Here is a 27,356-nt window from a genome sequence, read left to right as displayed (position 1 = left end):
TAATATTAGTGATGGTTATTAAACTCGTCACTAAAACTTAGGCTTTAGTGACGAATTTGAGTCAAGAATATGTTGATTTTATAGTGACGAACGTATGCTATTAGTGACAGTTTTTTTCTGTTACTAATACTTTACTATTAGTGACGGTTTGTATAATTCGTCACTAATAAGTATTTGTCAAGGCGTATATAGTGATTAATTTAAAACCGTAAAATAATATTGATAAAATTGTGACTAATACTATCAATGACAGTTTTTTGATTATTAGTGACGGTTTCAAAGAGAACGAGACAACACAAAAAGGAAGAAAAGACGAGAGAGAGAGAGAGAGAGAGAGAGAGAGAGAGAGAGAGGAGAGAGAAAGAGAATAGGAGAAAAGGAAATTAAGGAAAGAAGAAAAAAAAAGGCTTTTATACTTAGGGTTAATGGGACATGTGTCACTACATGCATGGTGACACGTGTCACAACCTGGTCCAAGTATTTTGGAGGCAACGTGGAGCAATCCTGACCATTTGATTTATGTTTTTGCTAGCGGCCTGGATTGCTACCACGTTAGCAATCCTGGTCAAAATTCTAGAACCAATCAGGGTATAACACATGGCAGTTGACGTCACCTTGGTACAGTAAATTTAAAAAAAAAAAAAAAGTAACTGGGACTTGACATGTGGCAGGTGATGTTATGCTAACACTACCTTACTATAGTAAAAAATAAAATAAAAACAAAAAACCAAAAAAGGGAAGCCAAGTGTCACCACAGTGGGTGGGCACGTAGCCCACCAAACCCAATCAAGCTGAGCCCTGCCCAGACTAGCCGAACCGGTTTGATTTCCTAAACCTTTTTTTATTTATTTTTATTTAATTTTTTTTAAAAAAAGGAAAAAATAAGATAAAAATCAAGAAAAATCAAGAAGAATACTTTTAAAAATAAAAAAAATACGTAAAACATGTTTTAGAGGGGTTTTTCTGGGAAGATCCCCCCGTTTAGAGTTCTTATTAGACATTCCTAAATTGCACTTTAATTTCCATTCCCCATTTAAATTTTAGTTTTTTGTTTGTTTGTTTCATCTCAAAGGAGTTAATTAAAGATCATTAAATTCAATTTAAGAATAATTTGCAATTAATTAGATATCGTTCGTAGAACAGGTGTGTACCCTTCCCCTCGCATAATTGAACTCTCAATCCCAACTTTAATAAAAACAAATCGAGACTACTAGTTCTTTGACTTAGGATTAGTCTAAAAACTAATCAATGAGTAGTAATTAGATGTTATAACCGCACATTGGTGAACTAATAGGTTAGTGGGGACTCCATCAAATTTCCAATATATCAATCATTTCCCTCGCCCGTCCCGAGGGCCTTTTCCCCGGACACATTGTGACAAGAATAAAACTATAAAATTGAAGGGTCAAAGTGAAGAGTATGTGATTTGTGTGATAACTTTCAGACATTAAAATGGATTTGGGCTTCACCTCGAACACACATTGGTTAAGTCTAGAAAAACTTGAACTCATAAATTATGCCAATGTTCATTCCTTTCAAACAAGGCATCTGTAAGAATAAAACTAAAACAAACGTTAGGCAATACAAATAATACATTACATAAATTATGATATTACTTTTGACATATTAAAAAAGTGTAGTTCAACAATATGACTAGCTAAAAATCTAAATAAATATAATTACATTTTCTAAAAATAAGTTGATTGATAGGAACATGAGAATTCTAGAGATAATTCAATAATCAGATCATATTTTTTTGGATGGTCAAAGGCTGAAAGCAATCAGAGGTGATGTGGTAGGCTTCTACAAGGTGATCCTCCTGAAATTTTTGAGCCTCTGCAATTAATTATAAAGTAACATTTTATTTTTAAAATTTTTAACATTTATACTTTAAATTTTAAAAATAGCAAAAATGATATTTTCACGAGAGATCTAAAAGAGGAAAAAAGAAAAAAGACGCTTCTCCAAATTCCTCACGCAAATGTTAAAATGTAAAGAAATCATGTGTAGTCATTTCATAATTTTTGAAAAAATAAAAACTCTTTTCCACAATTAAACAAGCCCCTAATTTCTATTTTTATTTTTGCTTCAAAATCTTTGGCTTAGTACCCAAGTAATTAAGAAAAAATTAGCTCGCACGAATTGGCCCAAGAAGCAGCCTGTGCAAAAAATTAATTTCTCAAGAAAGTAGCAAGCACACCATTTGAGGCATAGAACACATATAGATTAATTCTTCAGATTTTGTAGATGATTTCCTCCAAATGTCTTTAACCCATTTGAGGTTCACTCAAAGATGACAGGAAGATTGAGTATCACACAAGCACAAGCATTCTTCTCACTGCAATCACATCGATTCCTCTTTCAATAAATATTTTAGCATGATATTTTCCCTAAATTTATTTCCATGCATCTCCATATATATAATTTTTTTTCTATATTAATTTCTTTGATAATGATCCAAGACAATTCCCAAAGATCCACTTGATTATATTTATATTTTTTGAATTATATATAAAACTTATATAAAATAATTTAAAATAAAATAATAATTGCATAATATAAAATAGAATAGTAAATAAAATATATACCATTTTTATAGTAAATTCAATGATGATAAGGATATTTAATCGTTAATTACAATAACTATGTTAACTATTTTCAGAAATATATTTTAGAACTACATTCATGATAAGTTACCTAAATTTTGAAATGTCAAACAATTTAGTCGTGGATACGTTACCATTTCTTTTTTATCATCGAAATACAATACTCTTATGTTTGAGAAAGATCTTGAATTTGAATTTGTGTCTACTTTCAAATGCAACGTAATATTACATTGTTAAGGGATCTACGATAAGATCGACACATATGTTTTTTAATTTCTCATTGAAATTTTGTTGCTAGAGCGCACAACCCCTTTTATGGGCAATTAAAAAGTCGATTGGGTCCAAGCTTTCGAAACACGCCAAATATTCATCCTAATGTCTAGATGAGAAGCAAATAAGTTTGTCCTTTCTTTTATCACTGAGGAGTCGTACGAAGTGTTTTCATAATCTTTGTAGATTTTACTCCAATACTTGGATCCGGTTCTTAGTGATTTTCTATCACAATTCCACATTGGATGCGTATTAGGAAAATCTTGATTTAATAAGGATGGCTTAGACTCCAAATATATGAGGCGTCTTTTATCGAACAAAATCGAGACACTAATGGGTTAAAACGAACAATACCTTAACAGGGTTCAGCTCAAGATGATGAAATTTGCTATAAAAGCTATGTTAAGGGTACTATCATGCATGTGCTTATACAAAGATACTGTGACAAGATATTAGACGCTAGAAGATGCCACAATCTCACATTAGATGTGTATTTAGAAAATCATGGACTTATAAGGACCGTTCAACTCCAAATATGTGAGACAACTTTTATAAAACAAAGCCATAATTAGTGGGTTAAAGCAAAAAATACCTCACTAGAGTTACGCTCAATATCGTGATATCCTCCATCATGCTACAAAATATATTAGGGTTCATCTAGAACCTTTTATTTATGGCATATTTACCAATATTGTCGGAACAAAAAAAAAACATTATAGTTGCGTCCACAAGAAACACTATAAAAAATAAGGTTATTAATGACGGTTTTGAATTAGTCGCTATATCTGCCGTTACTAATACTTATTAGTGACGAATTTTTCAAACCGTCACTAATAATAGAGTATTAGTGACGGATTAAAACCGTCACTAAAAAATCAAAGTCCGTCACTATAAATTCTACACCAACTCGATAAAAAATCGTCACTAAAGTCATAGTATTAGTGACGGTTTTAAATTCGTCACTAATGTTCTATTATTAGTGACGGTTTGAAAATCGTCACTATTACTCACAGGCAACTATTAGTGACGGTTTGAATCGTCACTAATACTACAAAACCGTCACTAATAATTTTAAATTAATTTTTTTTCTAATTATTAATTCCTGTAAAAATCTATAATTACATTTTCGTATACGTAACATTAAACCATAATTGCTAAAAAATTCATAAATTATTCAAAATTCTAATTCAAATTCAAATTCAAATTTAAATAAAAATACAAATATATTATACAAATTCAAATTCAAACACAAATATATTATACAAATTCAAATTCAAATACAAATATTTTATACAAATTTAAATTTAAATACAAATACATTATACAAATTCAAATTCATATACAGAAATTTCATCTGTTCTGATAACAAAAAAAGTCAAAAGCTGCATCTGTAATGCATGATATCGTGCTGACGTTGTGACGATTGCAAATTCTACAAATTAAGAAAGTAAAAAAAATTAGTATATGCTTTTTGAAAAATTTTGGCAACATTTCTCCTGTAAATATGACATTTTCTATAGAGATATGCTCCAAACCTAGGTGTTTTCAATAAACAATTTACAATAATCCAACCAGTAATGAATTTTATGAGTGCACAAGAGCTTCATATAATAAGTATTAAATAATGTAACGTGTTCATGCATCTCATAAACAATATATATCAAAATATAGTTCTATGAAAAAATAGAATGTGAATGAGTCCATGATTGATAGAATTTTCACTTAACATATGCAAAAGTAAATTTAGAGATAAAGTTCAAAATTCATTTGAAGTTCACTCATTCTTTCAAAAATGCTTTAACATTCAGCACACTATAACCATATGAGCATATGGTATATGACTATGATTATTTTGGGAAAAAGTCAACAAATTTTTGGCAGAATGCCGTCTATAAATAGAATATTTTCCAAACCTGCAAGTCACAAAAGCGTGCAATTGACAATATTTTTACATCATACAGTTGCCATTTAGATTAAGATATGCAACAACCTAAAAGTATCTACCAACAGGCAATACACATCACTGCATCAGCCATGCATGTGGCGTTCCAATCAAGCATGTAGTCCTAATGTCCACTACCAGCATGCAGTTCACAAGATATATTAATCCAAGCATGCAATCCAGAAGTTAAATGATCCATTAAACTAAAGTTAGATATATACCCATCTCTAAATGCAATGATGTCATGGATGACAGAGAAGGATGACGAGGCCGTGGATGGTGGTGGCTGCATCAACGATTCTTTATCTAGTTTACCCAGAGTTTCTTTTCAAAATTGATTTGAAATGCGATAAGCCTATCCATGTAGACAAAATGAATTTTAGTCTTTCATCTGATAGGTTGTCTCTTATAGTTAAGATAAGATTTAAATATTATTTTCATTTCTCTTGAATATTGATGCCCTTCTTGCGGTCATTGCATCCACTTGCCTTATTCCAACTTCGTTTCACCAACGATCTGCTCCGGCAGACTCGAAGAGAACTCTGCTAGGAACGTCGTGGTGGCTTCAGATTGTCGATCTAGCTACTGACGGGGCCGAAATCGAAGAGGGAAGTGGGAGAGACCGTAGGAGAGATAGAGGAGAGAGAGAGAAGCACTGAAATTGGATAAAAAATTGAGTTTTTACTATTTATAGGGCCAAATTCGTCGATGAGACACGTCACCTCGTTGACGAGTCCTTAAGTAATTTCGTCGACAAACCTTACCTCCTCGTCGATGAAATTCAGACATCCCAAAACCCCTCTCGGTATCTTCTCGTCGATGAATCTTGTCTTCGTCAACAAGGTCCTCTTATGCCTTCATCGACGAATCCCCTGTGTTTGTCGACGAGGATCCTGAAAAATTCTCTTCCTCTTTGTTATTCAAATAATATTATTATTCGGGTTGTTACAGTATTACTGACGGTTCTCGAATCCGTCACTAATAATAGGCCAATAGTGACAAATTTACAAATTTATCACTAATACTCTGAACCCTAATTTTTTTATTTTTATTTTTAAAAAGTGAAGTATTAGTGACAGTTGTCAAATCTGTCACTAATAATGACCAATAGTGACGAATCTTGTAATTCGTCACTAATACTCTAACCTAATACCTTTAACTAAAATTTTTTATATATTCATAAATATTAGTAGTGATGGTTGGTTAATCATCACTAATAAGTGACTTTTAGTGATGAATTTAATCCGCCACTAATACCATAAAATCGTTGCTAATATTTTCCCAGAAAAAATTTCGCGCGAAAATCGTTTATCACGCAGTTTTTAGTGACGAAAGTATTAGTGACGGCTGCTAACCGTCACTAATGCGTGCACTATTAGTGACGGTTTTGAAGAATCGTGACTAATACAACACTATTAGTGACGATTTTAAAACCATCACTAATACTTTCGTCACTAAAAACTTGTTTTTTTGTAGTGAAGTAGCCTTTTTCATTTCAAACTCTTTTTTATCCCTTTCCAAAGTTAAAATTTGATGCCTCTAATATACAAATTTTAATATTCTTCAACTATTCAAATGTCTCATAAAAGAATGCAATCATTCTAATTGAATTGCAAAATAAGTTTATGTTTTATTAGCAATATACAGAACCTAAATGTTGAACACACTTTGTATGGATCGATACTTTTTGTACCTTATATCAATAGTCATTTTTAATAATTTACAGAGTTTAAAATTTATCATTTAAAATTATAATGATTTTAAATTCACGATTTTAAATTCATGCATGCTCCCTATCATAACATTAATAATTTTGACATTTGAAATAATATTTTAAAACAAATAATGATTTTTCTTGTATTCAAATGTAAAGGCGAAAATATGATAGTTCACACCCATTTTGCCTTAAAAATTTTTTTTTTAAAATAATAAGTGAAAATTTTCAACTTATTAAAGTACTTTTAGATAAAGTTAAACCAAAATTTCATTTTGCTCATTAGAGTACCAATAATGATGGAGCTAAAGCTCAAAAAGAACCCAAACTTAGGGGGTCAAAATTAAAACAATTATGAACATGCATTAGAAGATATTTTACTTAGAAAAAAGTGTAGGTAGATCATTGATTAAAAATTAAATTATCACATTGTGTCACATGAAATAATTACTTAAATAACTTTTAGGCTTAGAAAACCACTATGTGGTTCATGCCACCACCTTTATATCTAGTAACACGATGAGAATACAAACTATAGCACTACTTAAGCATAGGAAAAATTTATAAAGATAATAACAATAAACACTCTCACTATAATAATTAACATCTATTCTTTCAATATTAAAGAATTTTTTTCACAAATTCAAATCATATAGCTATGCTATTTGGTCTAATTGCTTTAAATAGATTCATTTTACAGTTGTACTATCTAATATTTTTGACATATGTGCATATGCATGACTCACTCAATATCCTTTTTTAAAAAGTGATTTATTATATATCAGGATCATAGCTTAGCTGGTGAAAATTAGACAAAGTAATGCAAATATTATAAAGCAAATTGCACATTCAACCATGATCTTGCCCACCAGAAAATTTAAAAAAGGGTACAGCCCAATTCCCCACTTCAATCTTTACTCTCTTCAAGAAGAAAACTTATAAACCATATCTATATATATAAATACATACACACCCCCACGACCCATTAAGCAACCTTATATTCAATTAAACACAAATTTGATCCACCAAGAAATCGAAACTCTAAAATCAATCACCAAGAACTAAATTGGACCGACTATAAAACTTATTCTGTCTCATATCTGATTTATCATTTACAAAGAACGTGATTATAGCGACTTATCTCGAAATTCTTATCCGCAACTTTCCGAATTACTTTTTCTTCTTCCTCTTCTTCTTCTTGAAGAAGCTTGAGCAAGCTACTAGCTAGGGCAAGAGGTACAGTTGCAGGTCAAGGGCTCGAAAGCGCAGACGCCGTAGGGTTTATCGGGGAGATCGCACTGGATGCCGTAGCAGCACTGAGGGACCTCGGTACATACCCCGGCGCCGCAGCACTTGCACCGCGCGCACACCTGGAAGGCCGTCGCCGGCAGCAGCGAGTCGCCGGTTGCGTTGGCTCCCTTGAACACCCGGTACTCCGTTTGCCCCGCGGGCCGCAGCCTCCCGGTTGGCGGTTGAACTGACGTCGGCTCCGCTGCTGCATGGGACACTGACAGTAATTAAATTGACGTCGGCTCAGTAAGTAACCACCATATAAACAAACAAGCTATTATATTTGAAATGAAAGCAAGTTTGAAAAAGAATTGCCTGAAGCAACTGCAAATTGGGTGATGAACAGAACTAGAATCGGTAGAGCTCTGGCGTCCATGGCTGATGTGAGAGAGAGAGAGAGAGAGAGAGAGAGAGAGAGAGAGAGAGAGAGAGAGAGCTAATATGCCAATGACTGGCAGAGGAATTGGAACGTACAAAAAAGTGCCCATCAAAACTAAAGAAGTAATTAAATATGGAATAAATTTTTGTGGTGCAAATTGGAAAGGTATCTCATTGAGTTGCAAATGGGTTGGAGTGGATTAGGCGATTGTGCTATGAAAGCAACTTGCTTTTAATCATCAAACCTATATATATATATATATATATAGTGAGACAAATTAATTAATGATATACCCATTGATGATATAAATTTATAAATTCATCATATTCGAAGATATCCTTAATCAATTACGTGTTATATTATTTTTAATTTCTCCATTATGAATATTTAAAAAAAAAAAAAAAAGCTTTTTAAGGAAACTAATTGTAATTAGTGGTAAATATTGGGTTTGCATAAGTTAGGCAATGGTCTTAGTCGTCAAAATAAAGCAAATTCGGCCCACAGTGCAAAGTGCAAACAATGGGCGGCCATAAAAATATAGGATGTGAGGGATCAGAGTAGTATTGAATATTTGTCACCAAAGTAATTATTAACAGCTTCACTGTAACTTCATGTTTCTTCAAACTTGTTTGATCTGAAAAAGAGGTGTTTGTTTGATGTGGATGATCTTTAAAAAAAATTTATCGAACATGGAAACATGTCTGACTCACATTCAAAGGTCTCTTTTTCAATTTTACTCCTTCCAAAAAAAAATTCAATATAAAGTGATTAAAATTGAAATAATAAATTATTATTTTTATGCGATAATAAATTATATTATTTTTATTTATAATTATTAATTAAATTTATGACAAGAAAACATTAATTAATTTTATCAAATATTTATATTCCTAAACATTGCGAATGTTACAGTTGAAAAATATATAGCATATATTCGGATATTAGATACCAAATAGTTATAATAATTCATAATTTAGATCCACTAGCTCAAGTTCAATTGAAATTTGATTTATAAAATTATATTTAAATTTTATTTTTAGCACTAAATACGTAATTTTACCAAACATTGTCTAAACATGGAAACATTTTACACATGCATGTGCGAAAAAGCTTGTAAATCATTCCCTATATGTTTCTTTCTATCTATTGCCTCCTTAGCTCATCAACTTCTTTTGGGTTCATGGTTAACAAATATTCAAGCCTTGAGGTTTTAAAAGAAATTTCCTCATGATAAGGTTATCACACTCTAATTACCTTTCTTATTTAATGGGGCCGCAAATGAGTGATGTTATGTTGATGTAGCCATATCGGGCTGCATAATGTATTAGGACAAAGGGAAACTACTTGTATGGGCGAGTAATCTTCCTTATTCTCGAGAACCTCTACTAATAAATAATTGTGTGAATGTGTGTGATTACGAGACAAACTATCCACTTGAGGGCTTACTGAGTAAGGTAAGTGCCCTGATGAGTATTAATTGTAGTCATACCCGGTTGCATAAGGTATCAGAGTAGAGGGGTGCTACATGTATGGACGGGTAATTATTCCAATCCTTAGAAAACTCTCGTTAATAAAATTTGTTGCATGTGTGTGAGTAAGGACAGAGAATGATTTCATAATGGTGGATTAATTTCTAAATGATGATTATATTTTGTATACAAACCTCATGATAGCCACACACTGGTATTAATCTATTCCGTCTTACTGAAATGTTTCTTATCCGATATAAATTTCATCTTTTTCAGAACCTCCGCGTGATCGAGCTCAGTGAGCTCGGGATTGGCATAGCATTTTTTAAAGAGAGAGGGTATAGACTTTTGATGTATTTTTTTCTTTGAATTTCATTTAAGTTTTCTGAGATGTATATATTTGTGAATACTGGATGTTAGAGATTACTATTTTGGGATGTATATATAGAACTCTAGTATGTTATAAGGGATGTTAGTTTATTTTTTCGCTGCGTAATTGATGTTATAGTATCAAATACAGGTAAATGGAACACATGGCACTCGGGCCCCACATGGCGGGTTTGGGGCATCACAAGGTGGTATCAGAGCATTAGGTTTTAGGTTCTGTAGACTTAGGGATGATTAATACCAGAGTATAGGAACAGATCACAATGAAGATTGGAAATGGGTAGGTTAGGTGTTGAGAGTTATAGGATTTTGTCTTGTAGCCTCGAGGCGAAAGTACGTCAATGGCTTTCTGTCACACCCTGAACCCGCGAATGGGTCCCAAGTGTGAATATAATAACCTAACATGTCTCTGTATCAATTAAAACATACATGATACCATACTGAATAAGGGTTCGACCCCATGGGGCTCACGTATACCCTATACACATTCACATACATATCCATACTCATCAAATACGCAGCGAAAATGTTCTTTCTATACATACATCATACCATTCCAGAGTCTATACATAACTGGAAATATACATCCCAAAATACAATACACACCTTGGGTGTCTACAAAACCCAACACTAACAACCCAATTACAAAATTCGTTCCTATATAGGTACTAAACGTAGCTAACCGACTCCCCCGCTTTCGAACACTAGAATGCTAGTTTCGACTACCCGAATGACCTAAAAAATATTTGTATATTCAGGTTGAGACACCTCTCAGTAAGGAAGAAAGCAGTTTATATAAGTATGTGGCATACGAGTGTTATTTTAGCATAAAACATAACACAATACAATACAATATGATACAGTTCAATGCATTTCAACACAGTTCCATTATTTTCCATAAATTCGTTTCAGTACATACGATACCAAACATATGGTCAGTGTCATCACACTCAAGCACCCAATACCCTGCAATAACCGAAAAATAACAGCGATATCATTGCTAGTACGGTGTAGCTCACACCCTTCGGTGACCAGCCGGAAAGAACAAGCGATATTTCACACCCTCGGATATAGAGTCGAACACTCTTGCCCATGGTAATTAGCTGAGACATGGTGTCAGTGTCCGGTAATTAGCCACCACTAGCTGATTAAGCGTATGGTAATTAGCCGCAACTAACTGATTTTATAAAACCTGGAACATTTTTACGTACAACAGTTCATTCCACACTTATTTGGAATACAGTAAATCATATCGTTTTCAGTTCAAGAATACATTTTAATATAAATATGGGTATGGTCATCTCAATACTATAGTTTTAATACAACATACGATTTCTATAACAAAATAGAGATGATACTCGAAATCCCAAAATTTTCTCAAAAATTGTAACCCAAGAATCCCGCATTTTCACCTGCTAAATTTTTCCAAATAAGTAACCAAAACATACATACGATCATAAACTACAGGTTTACCGATCCTGATTTTAAAAATAAACTAATACAAACAAAACCCCCTTACCTTTTCCCGAATACCAAACTACGAACTTTACGGCTCCAAAACTACGAACCGAGACACCAAAACCTAAACAACCCACAACAATACTTCCTTACAATTCTTATTACTACACATATTCTGAAATAAAATTGAAATCAGACCCTTACCTCGATTTTGGGTCAAAACTCGAAAATCCTTGAAACGACTTTTTGATCCACTATTCTCGAAGAGATCCCTTCTCTTATCTACGCAGTAACATCGGATCGTTGAATCAAGCGACGAATAGCGAAGAATCAAAGAGAGAAGGAGAGTTTTCGCTGGTTCTAGAGAGAGAGAGAGAGAAAGAGTTTGAGGTTTCTTAGCAACTAAGAAAAGCAATAGGATATTTATAGCCCCTTTGACTTGGCCAACCTCGTCGACGAGATGGCGCTTTCGTCGATGAATCATCCATACATTTCGTCGATGAACCAGCTCCTTCAAGGACGAACCCTATTCTGATATTTTACAATGCGTTCGGTATCTCTTCGTCGATGAGCCTCTGAATTTCGGCGACGAAGAGTATAAGGGCCTTCATTGACGAAGCCTGTAAAATTTACCTTTTTACCTTTTTTCATTTATTCAATTTTGTTGGCCTTACAAGGTTTAATACTCTATTTTGATGCTAACAAACAAGTAGGACTTAACATGCTTCGGTTGAGTGTTGTGTTTTCTCAGGAATCCATATTAAAAGTACTCTTGTAGCATGGATCAAAGTCTGATAATATGGATCAAAGTCTGAAGACCATAAGAGCATGAAGATTAAAAAAAAATCAACATGAGAGGTCAAATTCTGAATTAATGAAGAAATATGAAGAGGATTTAAAGAGATGAAGGAACAGACAATTCTGAGAGATCAGAGACTAGCAACAAAGAAAGTTCGGAGCAAAGAAGAATTTTTGAGTACTTAGGACAAGTCTTTGTAAGTACTTTAAGTTTATTCAAGTTTGAAGTATTCATTTTGAAGCTCATTAGGCAAAGAGACTTAGAGACCTTAAGATAAAAACTTGGAACATGTTTTTAAAGTTAAAACAAATCTATATTCCAAGCAACAATGAGAGAGAAATCAAAAATTGACTAGAAAAGAAAATCATTCAGTGGACAGACTACTGTCTATTAATAGACAGACGACTGACTAAATTAACAAGGCTTAAAACTGGAAAACAGAAGCCTGACAGACGACTGTCAAGGCACTGACAAACAACTGTCAGTGAAAAGTGAGAAAACTGTGTAGGTTTCACCAGACGACTGCCCACCTTCTATGTTACTGAAAGGCTTAAATTTACAAATGGACAGACGACTGTCACCATATGGACAAACGACTGTCACCTCATATTCTAGTGACAGACGACTGCCACTTAAGGAACAAACGACTGCCACCTTTCTGCCTATGATTTTTACAGTTATTTTAAATGGACAAACGACTTCAAGGACTTCACAGTCGTCTACCTCGCGGCATTTTTCTGTTTTCCAACGGATATAATTTTTGAAATTCAAATATTTAGAAACTCAAATAAGTTTAATATATGGAAACAAGTCTGAGTATTCTTGGGGAATAAACAAGAAGGTTTTCTACATCTATAAATACCCCTAAGACACATTGATTTCCACACCAAGATCATTAAGAAATCACATTCTGCTATCATACTCTCTCTCATTCTGAATTTCTGAAAGTGCTTCAAATTGCTCTCATCTTTGCTCGAAATTAAGAGAAGTTTTTGCCGAATCTCTCACTGTGTTTGATCATTGAGCTGCTGATTCTTTCATTGAAAGATACCCACGGTGATAAGTTTCTAAGAGCTTCATTCTGAAATTCATATTTTGAATTTACTGAAGTGCATGAGTGTTTCAAATTTGTACTAATCAGCTCTTTGAGGAGCAAGTTCTTGTACATCTTGTTTTCTATCTTTGTAACAGGATTTGTTGACGATTTGAATATTGAATCGTTGGACAAACAAGGGGAGATTGTTTGGAGAAGGCGGGCTCTAGCCTTAGCCAAGGAGTGCTTGTAACTGATTTTGTTCCGGCTAATAAAGGAACGGTAATAGTGAATCCTTTGCGGTTTGGCCAAGGGCGAGGACGTAGGCTGTGTTAAAGCCGAACCTCGTAAAAATCCCTGTGTTCTTCTTTTTCTACTCTACTCTTTATTTTTTTTGGATATAATCTGCGTGGTTGCTTTAAATTTCAATTCTGAATGTTTGGTTGTTAAGTAGACTGGAAGGTAATTTGTTTTGGATAAATCAGCATTGATTGCGGAAACCGAAAGGGACTACCTTGGTTGATTATCCTTGACCTATTAATCTGAAAGTTTATTTAAAAAACTGAACATTGGGAAGAAGAATAATTGTAATACAGGGCTTATACTGAGTGCAGCAAATTTTTACATATATTGTTACATAAATTGAGAGTTTGATCATGCTTTGTTGATTGTGATTGTTTCTAAGATTTACAACTTAAAAGAACTAATTCTAAAGGAACATTTTTAAAAAAAAAAACCAATTCACCCCCCCTCTTGGGAAGCTATTCCTAATTTCAATTGGTATTAGAGCCTAGTTATAATAATTCCTAACAAGAAACTATAAAAAGATCAAATGGCAAATATAGGAGTAGCACCCTTTGGTGAAGGCCAATCCTCAACTCGTCCACCAATTTTTTTGTGGATATAATTATACGTTTTGGAAAAAGAGAATGTAAATCTATCTCCAATACATGGATTGGAAAGCATGAGAAGTAGTTATGGATGGAGACCTTATTCCCACTAAAATAGTTGATGGAAAACAGATTCCAAAAGAAAAAAGGGATATGATCGATTTAGACTATAAAATGTTTCAAATCAATTCAAGCGCTATAAATGTTTTATATTGTGTCTTAGATGCTAATGAATTTAACAGGGTCATGGCATGCAAAATGGCTAAAGAAATATAGGACAAATTAGAAATGACATATGAAGGAACTATTGATGTTAGAGACAATAGGATAGACATATTAACATGCGAATATGAAGCATTCAAGATGAATTATGATGAAACAATATCAAGTATGTACACTAGATTTACCCACATAATAAATTCCTTAAGTGCCTTAGGGAAAACCTATACTACCTACGAAATGATTAGAAAAATCCTAAGAGGCCTTCCCTCAATATGGAACCAAAGGCTACAGTTATATGAACTCATAGGTTCACTTCTTACCTATGAAATGGCCTTAAAAGAAAGGAATCCTGAATCAAAGCATAAAAGATCTATTGCACTAAAAGCGTCTAGCTGCAGCTCTAGTGAAGAGGAAAGTGAGACAAGTGACTTAGATCAAGATGAATTAGCATTCATCACTAAGAGACTAGGCAAATTCTATAGAAGAAATAAGAGATTTCCTAGGAAGTTCAATAAAAGAAACCTGAAAAAGGAGAGACAAGTAGGAAGGAAAATAAAAGTAAGAATGAACCTCCAATATGTTATCACTGCAAGAAACCAGGGCATATCAAACCAAAATGTCTGTTGCTCAAGAAAGACAAGAAGAAAAAAAAGGAAGCTATGAAAGCTACGTGGGATTATTCAAGCTCCAGTGAGACAGAAAATGAATCAAGCGGACAAGAGATGGCAAACATATGTTTCATGGCGAATGAAGAAAATGTAAACTCCTACTATTCCTCTACAAAATCTCACAATGAGTCGTGTGATGAGTCACATGTCAGCATGCCTTCCTATAAGGAATTGCAAGCTGAGTTGTTTTCTTTGCATAAGAGATTCATAAAAATTTCTAAGAGAAATTTTACTTTGAAAGATCAAAATAAAGAACTAGTGAAGCAACTTGAATCATTCAAAGCTATTGAAGAAGGAAAAAATTATTGTATTAAGAAGTTGGAAGAAGAAATAAATATAGCAACTCAAGAGTTAGGCAAAACTCATAAAGATAATTTGAATAAAAAGGATCTAGAAGTAAATGAACTCAAAAAGGTAGTAGAAGATAAAGAAAAAATTATCTATAACTTTACCAAAGGAAAAGAAAACTTTGAAAAGATTATTGGACAACGAAGGCTTCATGGGAACAAAGAAGGTATAGGCTATAATGGTAAAGCAAATAAAAGGAACAAAAAGCTATACATGGGATACTTTGTTAAGGAAACTAAGTATTATGCTAGTACTTCGTCAAACAACAAACATGAACACACCACTTGCTATATGTGCAAGACTAAAGGTCATGTAATGTTTAATTGCCCATTAAAAAGAAAGTATATTAAAGTTCAAGGAGAATGGAAAACCAATAATGGAACTAACAACAAAACAAAGAAAGTCAAAAGAATTTGGGTTCCAAAAACTAACACATAGTATCCCTCATTGTAGGTTTGCTTTAGGACAACAATGTTAACGGATAAATGGTACTTGGACAGCGGGTGCTTAAGGCACATGACCGGTGACAATACCAAGTTCACTACATTAAAACAAAAGGATGGGGGATACGTCACCTTTGGCGACAATGCCAAAGTTAAAATTATTGGCATCGGAAAAATTGGTAAAGAACCTTCACTCACTATAGATAATGTGCTATTAGTAGAAGGATTAAAACATAACCTTTTAAGTATTAGTCAATTAAGTGACAAAGGGTTCGAAATAATCTTTATGAAAGAAAAATGTGTTATCCAAAATCCTAAGAACAAAGAAACTTTGTTCATAGCTTATAGAATAAATAATGTCTATTGCATAAATCTTGAGAAATTAGTAAATCAAGACATAACTTGTTTGACAGAAATGAATGAAGTAAGTTGGTTATGGCATAGGAAACTAAGACATGCAAGCATGGACCTACTATCCAAATTATCTAAGAAAAATCTTGTAAAAGGACTACCAAATTCTAAATTCATAAAAGACAAGATGTGTGATGCATGCCAAAAGGAAAAACAAGTAAAAACAAGCTTCAAAAAAAAAAAAATACATATCCACCAAAAGACCTCTAGAACTCTTGCACCTAGACTTATTTGGTCCAACTAGAACCTTAAGCCTAGAGGGTAAACAATATGCTTTTGTAATAGTGGATGATTATTCAAGATTCCCTTGGGTATTATTCCTAGCAAACAAAGATGAAGTCTGTGACATGCTTATTACATTGTGTAAGAAATTGCAAAATAAAAAGGGCTATAATATAACAAACTTTAGGAGTGATCAAGGTAGAGAATTTAAAAACAAAAATGTTGAAAAATTCTGTAATGAATATGGAATAAACCATGATTTTCCCGCACCTAGGACTCCACAACAAAATGGAGTTGTTGAAAGAAAAAATAGAACTTTACAAGAAATGGCAAGAACAATGCTGAATGAATATAATCTACCTAAATACTTTTGGGCAGAAACTGTAAATACATCATGTTACATTGTAAATAGGGTATTGATAAGATCAAAAATAGACAAAACACCATATGAACTTTGGAAAGGTAGAAAACCTAATATTTCCTACTTTCATGTATTCAGATGCAATGTTTTATCATTAACACTAAAGATGATTTAGGAAAATTTGATACAAAATCTGATGAAGGTATCTTCTTAGGGTACTCTAAAAATAGTAAAACTTATAGGGTTTATAATAAAAGAACCTTTACTATTATGGAATCAATACACATAACATTTGATGAATCAAACAATCATGACAATAAAAAATGAGAATGATGAAAAAAGAAGATACTCCACAAAAAGAAGAAGATTTTGAAATAAAAGAAGAAAACAATAATGCTCCAAATGAAAACCTTATAGAAAATCTGAACCTTCCTAAAGAATGGAGATATGATAAAAATCACTCAAAAGAACAAATTCTTGGTGAAACATCAAAAGGAATAACCACTAGAGCCTCATTAAAAAAAATTTGTAATCATTATGCTTTCTTGTCTCAAGATGAACCCAAGAATATAGAAGAAGCCTTAAATGATGACTCTTGGATCATAGCTATGCAAGAGGAACTAAATCAATTTGAAAGAAGTCAAGTATGGAAACTTATACCTAAACCCAAAGACAAGTCAATCATAGGAACTAAATGGGTGTTTAGAAATAAAAAGGATGAAATTGGAGTAGTTGTAAGAAATAAAGTTAGGCTTATAGCACAATATTACAATCAAGAAGAAGGCATTGATTATGAAGAAACCTTTGCCCCTATAGCAAGAATGGAAGCAATAAGGATGTTTCTTGCCTATGCAGCCTATAAAGACTTCAAATTATACCAAATGGATGTAAAAAGTGCATTTCTAAATGGCTATATTAATGAAGATGTTGACTTAACTGGAGTTTTCAATCCTATTTTGATGATAACAAAATGAAGGATGCTTTAACATATGATGTTAAGTGATGTGTTTTAGGTAAAAAAACTCTCAAGGTTGATAAGTTGAAGCTCAATGTTAATCTAGTGAAAGCACCTCAGAATATTGAAGGTAATGAATAACAAATGAAGAAACTTAAGGGCAAGCAAACCCAAAGTCAAAAGTAAACCTCAAAAGGTTGAAGGAGGCTGAAGGATTTAAGAAGATCATAATTAAAAGAACTGTTGTAAGTACTTCAAAACCAAATGTCATTTAGATATGTGAAGCTCTTATAAAATCAAAAGAAACTAAGAAACACTTTGTTTTAAAGAGCTTAAAACATGTTTTTGAAATTAAAGTAACAAAGGCCTTAATGGAAGGAAAATGTTCAAAATAAAAAGTGAGTTTCTGATAAGCAGTGCACCTGACAGATGACTGTCTATCTATGGACAGATGACTGGCAAGTTAAAGGGTTTAATAAAAGTATTATGGGTTTAAATTTTAATTATGACAGATGACTGCCATGTCATGGCAGATGACTGCCACGTGGAGCAAATTTTAGATCTCAAAGGGAAGCTTCTTGTTAAAATTTTGAATTTCAAAATTTAATTAACAATTTAATGTTTTTTCAAAGTTTACCTAATTTGATATGGACAACATCTTTCAAAATTTTGAATTTCAAAATTTAATCAACAATTTAATGTTTTTTCAAAGTTTACCTAATTTGATATGGACAACATCTTTCAAAATTTTGAAGTTCAAAATTTAATCAACAATTTAATGTTTTTTCAAAGTTTACCTAATTTGATATGGACAACATCTTTCAAAATTTTGAATTTCAAAATTTAGTCAACAATTTTAATGTTTTTTCAAAGTTTACCAAATTTGATGTGAATGTTGATCTTTCAAAATTTTGAAATTCAAAATTTAGTCAACAAATTAAATGTTTTTTCAAAGTTTACCTAATTTGATGTGGAAGTTGATCTTTTAAGTTGCCTATAAATACCTCTTTGGGTAATGAAAAAATACAAGACTTGAAAACACAAGAAAAGAGAGAAATCAGACAAAATTTGAAATTCATCTTGTGCTGAAATTCTTCTGAAGTTCTTCTTTGCTCACATCTTTTGCTGGAGAAGAATTCTACAATTCTGGTAGATTGAAAATATCAAAGTTCGGTTCCGGGTTGCAATTCCATTTCTCTTTTAAACGAACCATTGGTGACTTCTAAAAACTTTAGAGCTTCATATATTCTATTTTGTTTTGGTTTTTTGAAGTACAATTTACATTTCAATTTGTACAACCTGCTCTAAATTTTGGGAGTATTTTTTGTACACAGAATTTATATTATATTCTTGTAGATTGTGACGATTCCAGGTTTGCTGGATCGTTGGCTAGGCAAGGGATTATCGCTTAGAAAGGTGCTGCTCTAGCCTTCTGAAGGAGTGTATAAAGGTATTGTTCCACCCGGTAAAGGAACAGGTTTAGTGAATCCTTTGGCGGTTTTGCCAAAGGCGAGGACGTAGGCTGTGTTGAAGCCGAACCTCGTAAAATCCTGTGTCTCACTCTCTCTTTCCCTTACTCTTTATTTTCAGCATATTTATATTGCGTGGATGGTTTAAATTTGAAATCATATACACTACGTTTATTTGGAAATCAAACAAACTTAAAGTTTAATTTTGATTTGGGTTGCGGAAACCGAAAGGGAGTACGTTGGTTAAACCATACTTTGCGGAAACCATACTGGAGTACGTTACTTGGTTAAAACACCTAAAGAAAATTAACTAAGAGTTTATTTGAATTCTGAATTTTGGGAAGAGTGTGGATGTGCGGTTGTAAATCATATAAAAGAAGCAAATTTATTTTAACAAGCATATCATTCAACTATAAGGCTTGATTCATATTTATAAGGCATACATAAACAAATAACCATCCTAATTTCTTACTACTGTATATCTTAATTTTGGTTTGGTTGTTTGCCTTCAAATTGTGTTTGGTTAGTTTGGATAGTGTGGTTAATTGAAAGGTTGATTGGTGATTTAGTTGTTTAAGTGCTTGTGTTGTTGATTCTATAAAAGAAACCAAGTTATTGTTTGACAAATTAAACAAACAAGTAAAAGAATTAGATAAACAATAAAAGAAGTTAAGTATTCTTAAAAGGAATTAAAAAGAAAGTTTTTAAATTCCCAATTCACCCCCCTCTTGGGAAGCTATCCTAATTTCAATTGGCATCAGAGCCTAATTATAGCAAAACCTAACAAGTAGCTATATAAAGATCTAAATGGCACAAATAGGAGTAGCTCCCTTTGGTGAGGGTCAATCCTCAACTAGGCCACCAATTTTTTGTGGAATAAATTACACCTTCTGGAAGCAACGAATGAGAATCTATCTTCAAACAATGGACTAGAAGGCATGGAACGTTGTAACAAATGGAAATCTAATCCCCACTAAACTACTTGATGGAAAAGAGGTACCTAAAGAAGATAAAGAACTAAACGATTCAGATTATAAAATGTTGCAAATTAACTCAAGTGCAATAAACGCTTTATATTGTGCACTTGATGCAAATGAGTTCAATAGAGTAATGACATGTAAAACAGCCAAAGAGATTTGGGATAAATTAGAAGTAACCTATGAAGGCACAGTAGATGTTAGGGAAAGTAGAATTGATATGTTAACCAGTGAATATGAAGCCTTTAGGATGAACTCCGATGAAAGTATAACAAGCATGTACACTAGGTTCACCCATATCATAAACTCATTAAGTGCCTTAGGAAAAACTTATTCCACCCATGAGATGATTCGTAAAATTCTAAGAGCACTTCCACCTATTTGGGAACCAAAAGCCACAGCCATTACGGAAGGAAGAAATCTTAAAACAACTTCCTTAGATGAACTCATAGGATCTCTTCTAACCTATGAAATGATGTTGAAAGAAAGAAGCACTGAAAACATAAATAAGAAGTCTATAGCTCTAAAAGCTTTGAAAGAATATTCAAGTGAGGAAGATAATGAATCTAGTGAATTAGAAGATGAGGATTTAGCACTCATAACTAAAAGACTTGGAAAATTCTTAAGGAGAAACAAAAAATTCACTAGAAAATTTAACGGATCAAAAGCTGAAAAAGGAGAAAGTAATAAAAAAGAATACAAAAACAAAAATGATCCTCCCACTTGCTATCATTGTAAAAAGGTAGGGCACATCAAACCGGAATGCCCACAACTCAAGAAGGACAAGAAGAAAAAGAAGCCTGCAATGAAGGCAACTTGGGATGACACTAGTTCGAGTGAATCGGAAAGTGAACCAAGTGATCGAGAAATAGCAAACATGTGCTTCATGGCGCATAACGAAGAGGTAAACTCTTATTATTCCCTCTCTGAAGATTCGTGTAATGAATCTTGTAGTAATTCGTGTGAAAGTATGTCCTCTTACAAAGAACTTCAAAATGAATTACTCTTTTTACATAACAAGTTTATTAAAGTCTCAAAAAGAAACATTAGTTTGAAACAACAAAGCGAGGCACTTAAAAATCAACTTGAATCTACAAAACTTGTTGAAGAAGAAAAAGATTTAAAGATTGAAGAACTTGAGAAGAAAGTAGATAACTTATCTAAAAAATTAGCTGAGTCTCAAGTGAATGAAGATAGCAAGATTATGCAAGAAATAAATAATCTCAAAAATCAAATTCAAGAGAAAGAAAAGGTCATCTATAACTTTACCAAAGGTAAGGATAACTTTGAAAAGATGGTAGGACAACAAAGGATGACAAACAACAAAGAAGGAATTGGTTATAATGGAGCCTCAAACAAAAGAAAGAAAAACTTGTATATGGGATATTTTGTAAATCAATCTAAATATAATGCAAGTACTTCATTAACAAATATTCATGAGCACACCACATGCTACATGTGCAAAAAGAAAGGACACATAATGTTTAATTGTCCACTTAAGAAAAAGTATACAAAAGTAAAAGATGAGTGGAAGATAAATGCTAAAAATAGACAAAATTTAAAGAAAATTAAGAAGGTTTGGGTTCCAAAAGTAACAACTTGAATCATTTCTTGTAGGTTTGCTTTAGGACCACTCCATCTAAGGATAAATGGTACTTGGACAGCGGATGTTCAAGGCATATGATGGGCGATAAATCTAAGTTTACCTCTTTCACTCCAAAGGATGGAGGATTTGTAACCTTCGGTGACAATGCAAAAGGCAAGATCATCGGAATAGGTAAAATAGGTAAAGACTCTTCATTTTCTATAGATGATGTCTTGTTAGTAGATGGTCTAAAGCATAATTTACTAAGTATTAGTCAACTTAGTGACAAAGGATGTGAAATAATGTTTAAGAGAGAAAAATGCATAATACGAGATTCTAAGAATCAAAAAACGTTATTCACTGCACTTAGAATGAACAATGTTTATTGCATAAATTTTGATAGTTTAATCTCTCAAGACATAACTTGCTTAGCAGCCATGAGTGAAAATAGTTGGCTTTGGCATAGGAGGTTAGGACATGCTAGCATGGATCTTATATCCAAACTCTCCAAAAAGAATTTAGTTAAAGGCTTACCTAAAACAAAATTTTTCAAAGATAAAGTGTGTGATGCTTGTCAATTAGGAAAACAAACCAAGAAAAGTTTCAAAAAGAAGAAACATATATCAACTAGTAGACCCCTAGAACTCATACACTTAGACTTGTTTGGTCCTACTAGAACCCAAAGTTTAGGAGGAAAACAATACGCCTTTGTAATTGTTGATGATTACTCAAGATACACATGGGTGTTGTTCCTAGCTAACAAAGAAGAAGCTTGCAACTCATTAATCACTTTATGTAAGAAGCTTCAAAATGAGAAAGGGTATTATGTCTCAAATATTAGAAGTGACCAAGGAAGAGAATTTAAGAATCAAAATGTTGAAAATTTTTGTAATGAATATGGCATAAATCACAACTTTTCGGCACCTAGAACCCCACAACAAAATGGAGTTGTGGAAAGAAAAAATAGAACCCTCCAAGAAATGGCAAAGACCATGCTTAATGAAAATGACCTACCAAAATATTTTTGGACCGAAGCTGTAAATACAGCTAGCTATATAATTAATAGGGTTTCCATTAGATCAAACCTAAACAAAACACCCTATGAATTGTGGAAAGGAAGAAGGCCTAACATAAAGTACTTTCATGCTTTTGGATGTAAGTGTTTCGTCCTAAATAACAAAGACAACTTAGGAAAATTTGATGCTAAATCGGATGAAGGCATTTTCCTAGGATACTCCACAAATAGTAAAGCCTATAGAGTTTACAACAAAAGAACTCTAACCATAGTTGAATCAATTCACGTAGACTTTGATGAATCTAGCCCACTTTTAAGAGAGGTTAAAAATGAAGAAAAAGATTATGTATTCAAAAAGGAGGATGAGATAGAAATCAAGGAGGAAAACGAAATAATCAAAGAAAAGTCAAAAGCTGAACTCATAGAAAATATGGAATTTCCAAAAGAATGGAAATATAAGAAAGATCACCCTCAAGAACAAATTATAGATGAACCATCTAGATGTGTGACTACTAGATCTTCACTAAAGAACCTTTGCAATCATTATGCATTCCTATCCCAAAATGAACCTAAAAATATTGAAGAAGCCCTTAAGGATGAATCTTGGATAGTTGCAATGCAAGAAGAATTAAACCAATTTGAAAGAAGTCAAGTATGGAAATTAGTACCCAAACTGGAAAATCATTCGATCATAGGAACTAAATGGGTATTTAGAAATAAAAAGGATGAAAATGGTATAATCACTAGAAACAAAGCTAGACTTGTAGCAAAGGGGTACAATCAAGAAGAAGGAATAGACTATGATGAAACCTTTGCCCCTGTAGCTAGAATGGAAGCTATTAGAATGTTGTTAGCCTATGCTTCCTATAAAGAGTTTAAGTTATACCAAATGGATGTCAAAAGTGCATTCTTGAATGGATATATCAATGAAGAGGTATATGTTGAACAACCCCCTGGTTTTGAGAATATTGAAAATCCTAACCATGTATTTAAACTAACTAAGGCTTTGTATGGACTTAAACAGGCCCCTAGGGCTTGGTATGAAAGACTTAGTGGATTTCTAATTGAGAAGGGATTTTTAAGAGGAAAAATTGATAGCACCTTGTTCATTAAAAATAAGGAAAATAATATACTTTTAGTTCAAATCTATGTAGATGATATAATATTTGGTGCTACAAATGAGCATCTATGTAAAGAATTTGCAAAATGTATGCAAGAAGAATTTGAAATGAGCTTGATGGGGGAATTAAACTATTTTCTTGGACTGCAAATTAAACAAACAAAAAATGGGACTTTTATAAGTCAAACAAAATATATAAAAGATATGATACAAAAATTTGGTATGGAAAATAGTAAACCTATAGGCACGCCTATGAGTACCTCCATCAGCCTAGACAAAGATGAAAAGGGAAAATCCATAGACACAAAGCACTATAGAGGCATGATTGGAAGTCTATTATATCTAACAGCTAGTAGACCTGATATAATGTTTAGTGTGTGTATGTGTGCACGTTTTCAATCAGCACCTAAGGAATCACACCAAATTGCTGTTAAAAGAATCCTAAGATACTTAATAGGCACAATGGACTTAGGACTAATGTATCCTAAAGACACTAGCTTTGAAATGATCAGTTATTCAGATGCGGACTATGCCGGTCGTAAGATAGATAGAAAAAGTACTAGTGGCACATGCCACTTCTTAGGAAGATTTTAGTTTCTTGGTTTTCTAAGAAACAAAATTCCGTGGCTTTGTCAACTGCTGAGGCCGAATATGTAGCAGCTGGTAGTTGTTGTGCACAAACTCTTTACATGAAACAACAATTAAGAGATTTCAATTTAAACTACACAACTGTACCAATCAAGTGTGATAACACGAGTGCGATTAACATATCTAAAAATCCTATTTCACACTCAAGAACAAAGCACATTGACATAAGACACCACTTCCTAAGAGATCATGTTTAAAAAGAAGACATAAATCTGGAATTCATCAATACAAATGACCAATGGGCTGATATCTTTACTAAACCACTCTCAGAAGATAGATTTATAACCATAAGAAGAGAACTTGGTCTACTACATAGTAGAGAAGTAAACTAAAAGGAACTAGACTTAAAGAAATATCTACAATCTCTAAGATCACTTAGGGTTTGTCTCTTTTAAGTGATCAAAATTTGTTTTGGCATGTACTTCGATGTGTTGTATAATTCAACACTGAGTTTGAATTGCTTTCCTTGTCTTTTAGGCTCATGATATGTGATATGCAGCATGCTACATGTGGATATTTAAAAAAAAAAAAATTGGTATCTTTAAATTTATATTTTGGAAAATCTAAGCATCAAAATTACTAAGTTGAGCACCATATGCATGATTGAAAATTCAAAAATGTCACAACACATATGAAATAAGAATGCCCAATTTGAAATATGATGTTGAATCTTGGCATGATTAAGGAGTATGTGGTCATATGTACATTTTAATGTTTACCCTTTTTGATTGATGTCAAAAGGGGGAGTAGTATTTGAGCAAAATCTTGGCATGATTCTAAGCTTGATGGGCATGATAAAGATTAAATTGATTAAAAGCATGATATTGATAGTCTGATATTGAAACTTGAGCATGTTGAGTATGATTAGAATGAAAAATAAAAGCGATAAGAAAATTGAGCAATGAGCATGATTAGACTTGAATTTACAAATTGTTAAAGAAATGCTTATCGTAAGGGGGAGTAGAATAAAGCAAGTTGTAAGGGGGAGATTTTTTATGCTTATTCATATTTTTTTTGCTCCTCATTTGTCATCATCAAAAAGGGGGAGATTGTTGACTTAACTGGAGTTTTCAATCCTATTTTGATGATAACAAAATGAAGGATGCTTTAACATATGATGTTAAGTGATGTGTTTTAGGTAAAAGAACTCTCAAGGTTGATAAGTTGAAGCTCAATGTTAATCTAGTGAAAGCACCTCAGAATATTGAAGGCAATGAATAACAAATGAAGAAGCTTAAGGGCAAGCAAACCCAAAGTCAAAAGTAAACCTCAAAAGGTTGAAGGAGGCTGAAGGATTTAAGAAGATCATAATTAAAAGAACTGTTGTAAGTACTTCAAAACCAAATGTCATTTAGATATGTGAAGCTCTTATAAAATCAAAAGAAACTAAGAAACACTTTGTTTTAAAGAGCTTAAAACATGTTTTTGAAATTAAAGTAACAAAGGCCTTAACGGAAGGAAAATGTTCAAAATAAAAAGTGAGTTTCTGATAAGCAGTGCACCTGACAGATGACTGTCTATCTATGGACAGATGACTGGCAAGTTAAAGGGTTTAATAAAAGTATTATGGGTTTAAATTTTAATTATGACAGATGACTGCCATGTCATGGCAGATGACTGCCACGTGGAGCAAATTTTAGATCTCAAAGGGAAGCTTCTTGTTAAAATTTTGAATTTCAAAATTTAATTAACAATTTAATGTTTTTTCAAAGTTTAACTAATTTGATATGGACAACATCTTTCAAAATTTTGAATTTCAAAATTTAATCAACAATTTAATGTTTTTTCAAAGTTTACCTAATTTGATATGGACAACATCTTTCAAAATTTTGAAGTTCAAAATTTAATCAACAATTTAATGTTTTTTCAAAGTTTACCTAATTTGATATGGACAACATCTTTCAAAATTTTGAATTTCAAAATTTAGTCAACAATTTTAATGTTTTTTCAAAGTTTACCAAATTTGATGTGAATGTTGATCTTTCAAAATTTTGAAATTCAAAATTTAGTCAACAAATTAAATGTTTTTTCAAAGTTTACCTAATTTGATGTGGAAGTTGATCTTTTAAGTTGCCTATAAATACCTCTTTGGGTAATGAAAAAATACAAGACTTGAAAACACAAGAGAGAAATCAGACAAAATTTTAAATTCATCTTGTGCTGAAATTCTTCTGAAGTTCTTCTTTGCTCACATCCTTTGCTGGAGAAGAATTCTACAATTCTGGTAGATTGAAAATATCAAAGTTCGGTTCCGGGTTGCAATTCCATTTCTCTTTTAAACGAACCATTGGTGACTTCTAAAAACTTTAGAGCTTCATATATTCTATTTTGTTTTGGTTTTTTGAAGTACAATTTACATTTCAATTTGTACAACCTGCTCTAAATTTTGGGAGTATTTTTTGTACACAGAATTTATATTATATTCTTGTAGATTGTGACGATTCCAGGTTTGCTGGATCGTTGGCTAGGCGAGGGATTATCGCTTAGAGAGGTGCTGCTCTAGCCTTCTGAAGGAGTGTATAAACGTATTGTTCCACCCGGTAAAGGAACAGGTTTAGTGAATCCTTTGGCGGTTTTGCCAAAGGCGAGGACGTAGGCTGTGTTGAAGCCGAACCTCGTAAAATCCTGTGTCTCACTCTCTCTTTCCCTTACTCTTTATTTTCAGCATATTTATA

At 32.7% G+C, this 27,356-nt stretch overlaps 1 protein-coding gene and 1 pseudogene across 3 annotated transcripts; one reads left to right on the top strand and one right to left on the bottom strand.

Annotated features, from left to right (window-relative positions):
- Positions 1-7,408: 7,408 nt before the first annotated feature.
- LOC131159742 (uncharacterized) lies at positions 7,409-8,423 on the bottom strand. Of its 3 annotated transcripts, none has more exons than XM_058114892.1 (2): positions 8,138-8,423; positions 7,409-8,039 (listed from the first exon to the last, which is right to left on the bottom strand). In XM_058114892.1, the coding sequence occupies exons 1-2, from the start codon at positions 8,196-8,198 to the stop codon at positions 7,753-7,755; spliced, it is 348 nt and encodes a 115-aa protein (XP_057970875.1). In that variant the 5' UTR covers positions 8,199-8,423; the 3' UTR covers positions 7,409-7,752. The 3 variants fall into 3 exon arrangements, with proteins under 3 accessions (XP_057970875.1, XP_057970876.1, XP_057970877.1); XM_058114893.1 differs by having other exon boundaries at positions 7,409-8,027; XM_058114894.1 differs by having other exon boundaries at positions 7,409-8,024; positions 8,138-8,269.
- Positions 8,424-20,179: 11,756 nt separating this feature from the next.
- LOC131160941 (uncharacterized) lies at positions 20,180-24,995 on the top strand (annotated as a pseudogene).
- Positions 24,996-27,356: the final 2,361 nt, after the last annotated feature.

The sequence above is a fragment of the Malania oleifera genome, chromosome 7 (genome assembly GCF_029873635.1).
Source record: "Malania oleifera isolate guangnan ecotype guangnan chromosome 7, ASM2987363v1, whole genome shotgun sequence".
NCBI classification, from domain to species: domain Eukaryota; kingdom Viridiplantae; phylum Streptophyta; class Magnoliopsida; order Santalales; family Ximeniaceae; genus Malania; species Malania oleifera.
Note: the sequence above shows the minus strand (reverse complement) of the source record. Positions and strands in the feature narration are given on the sequence as shown.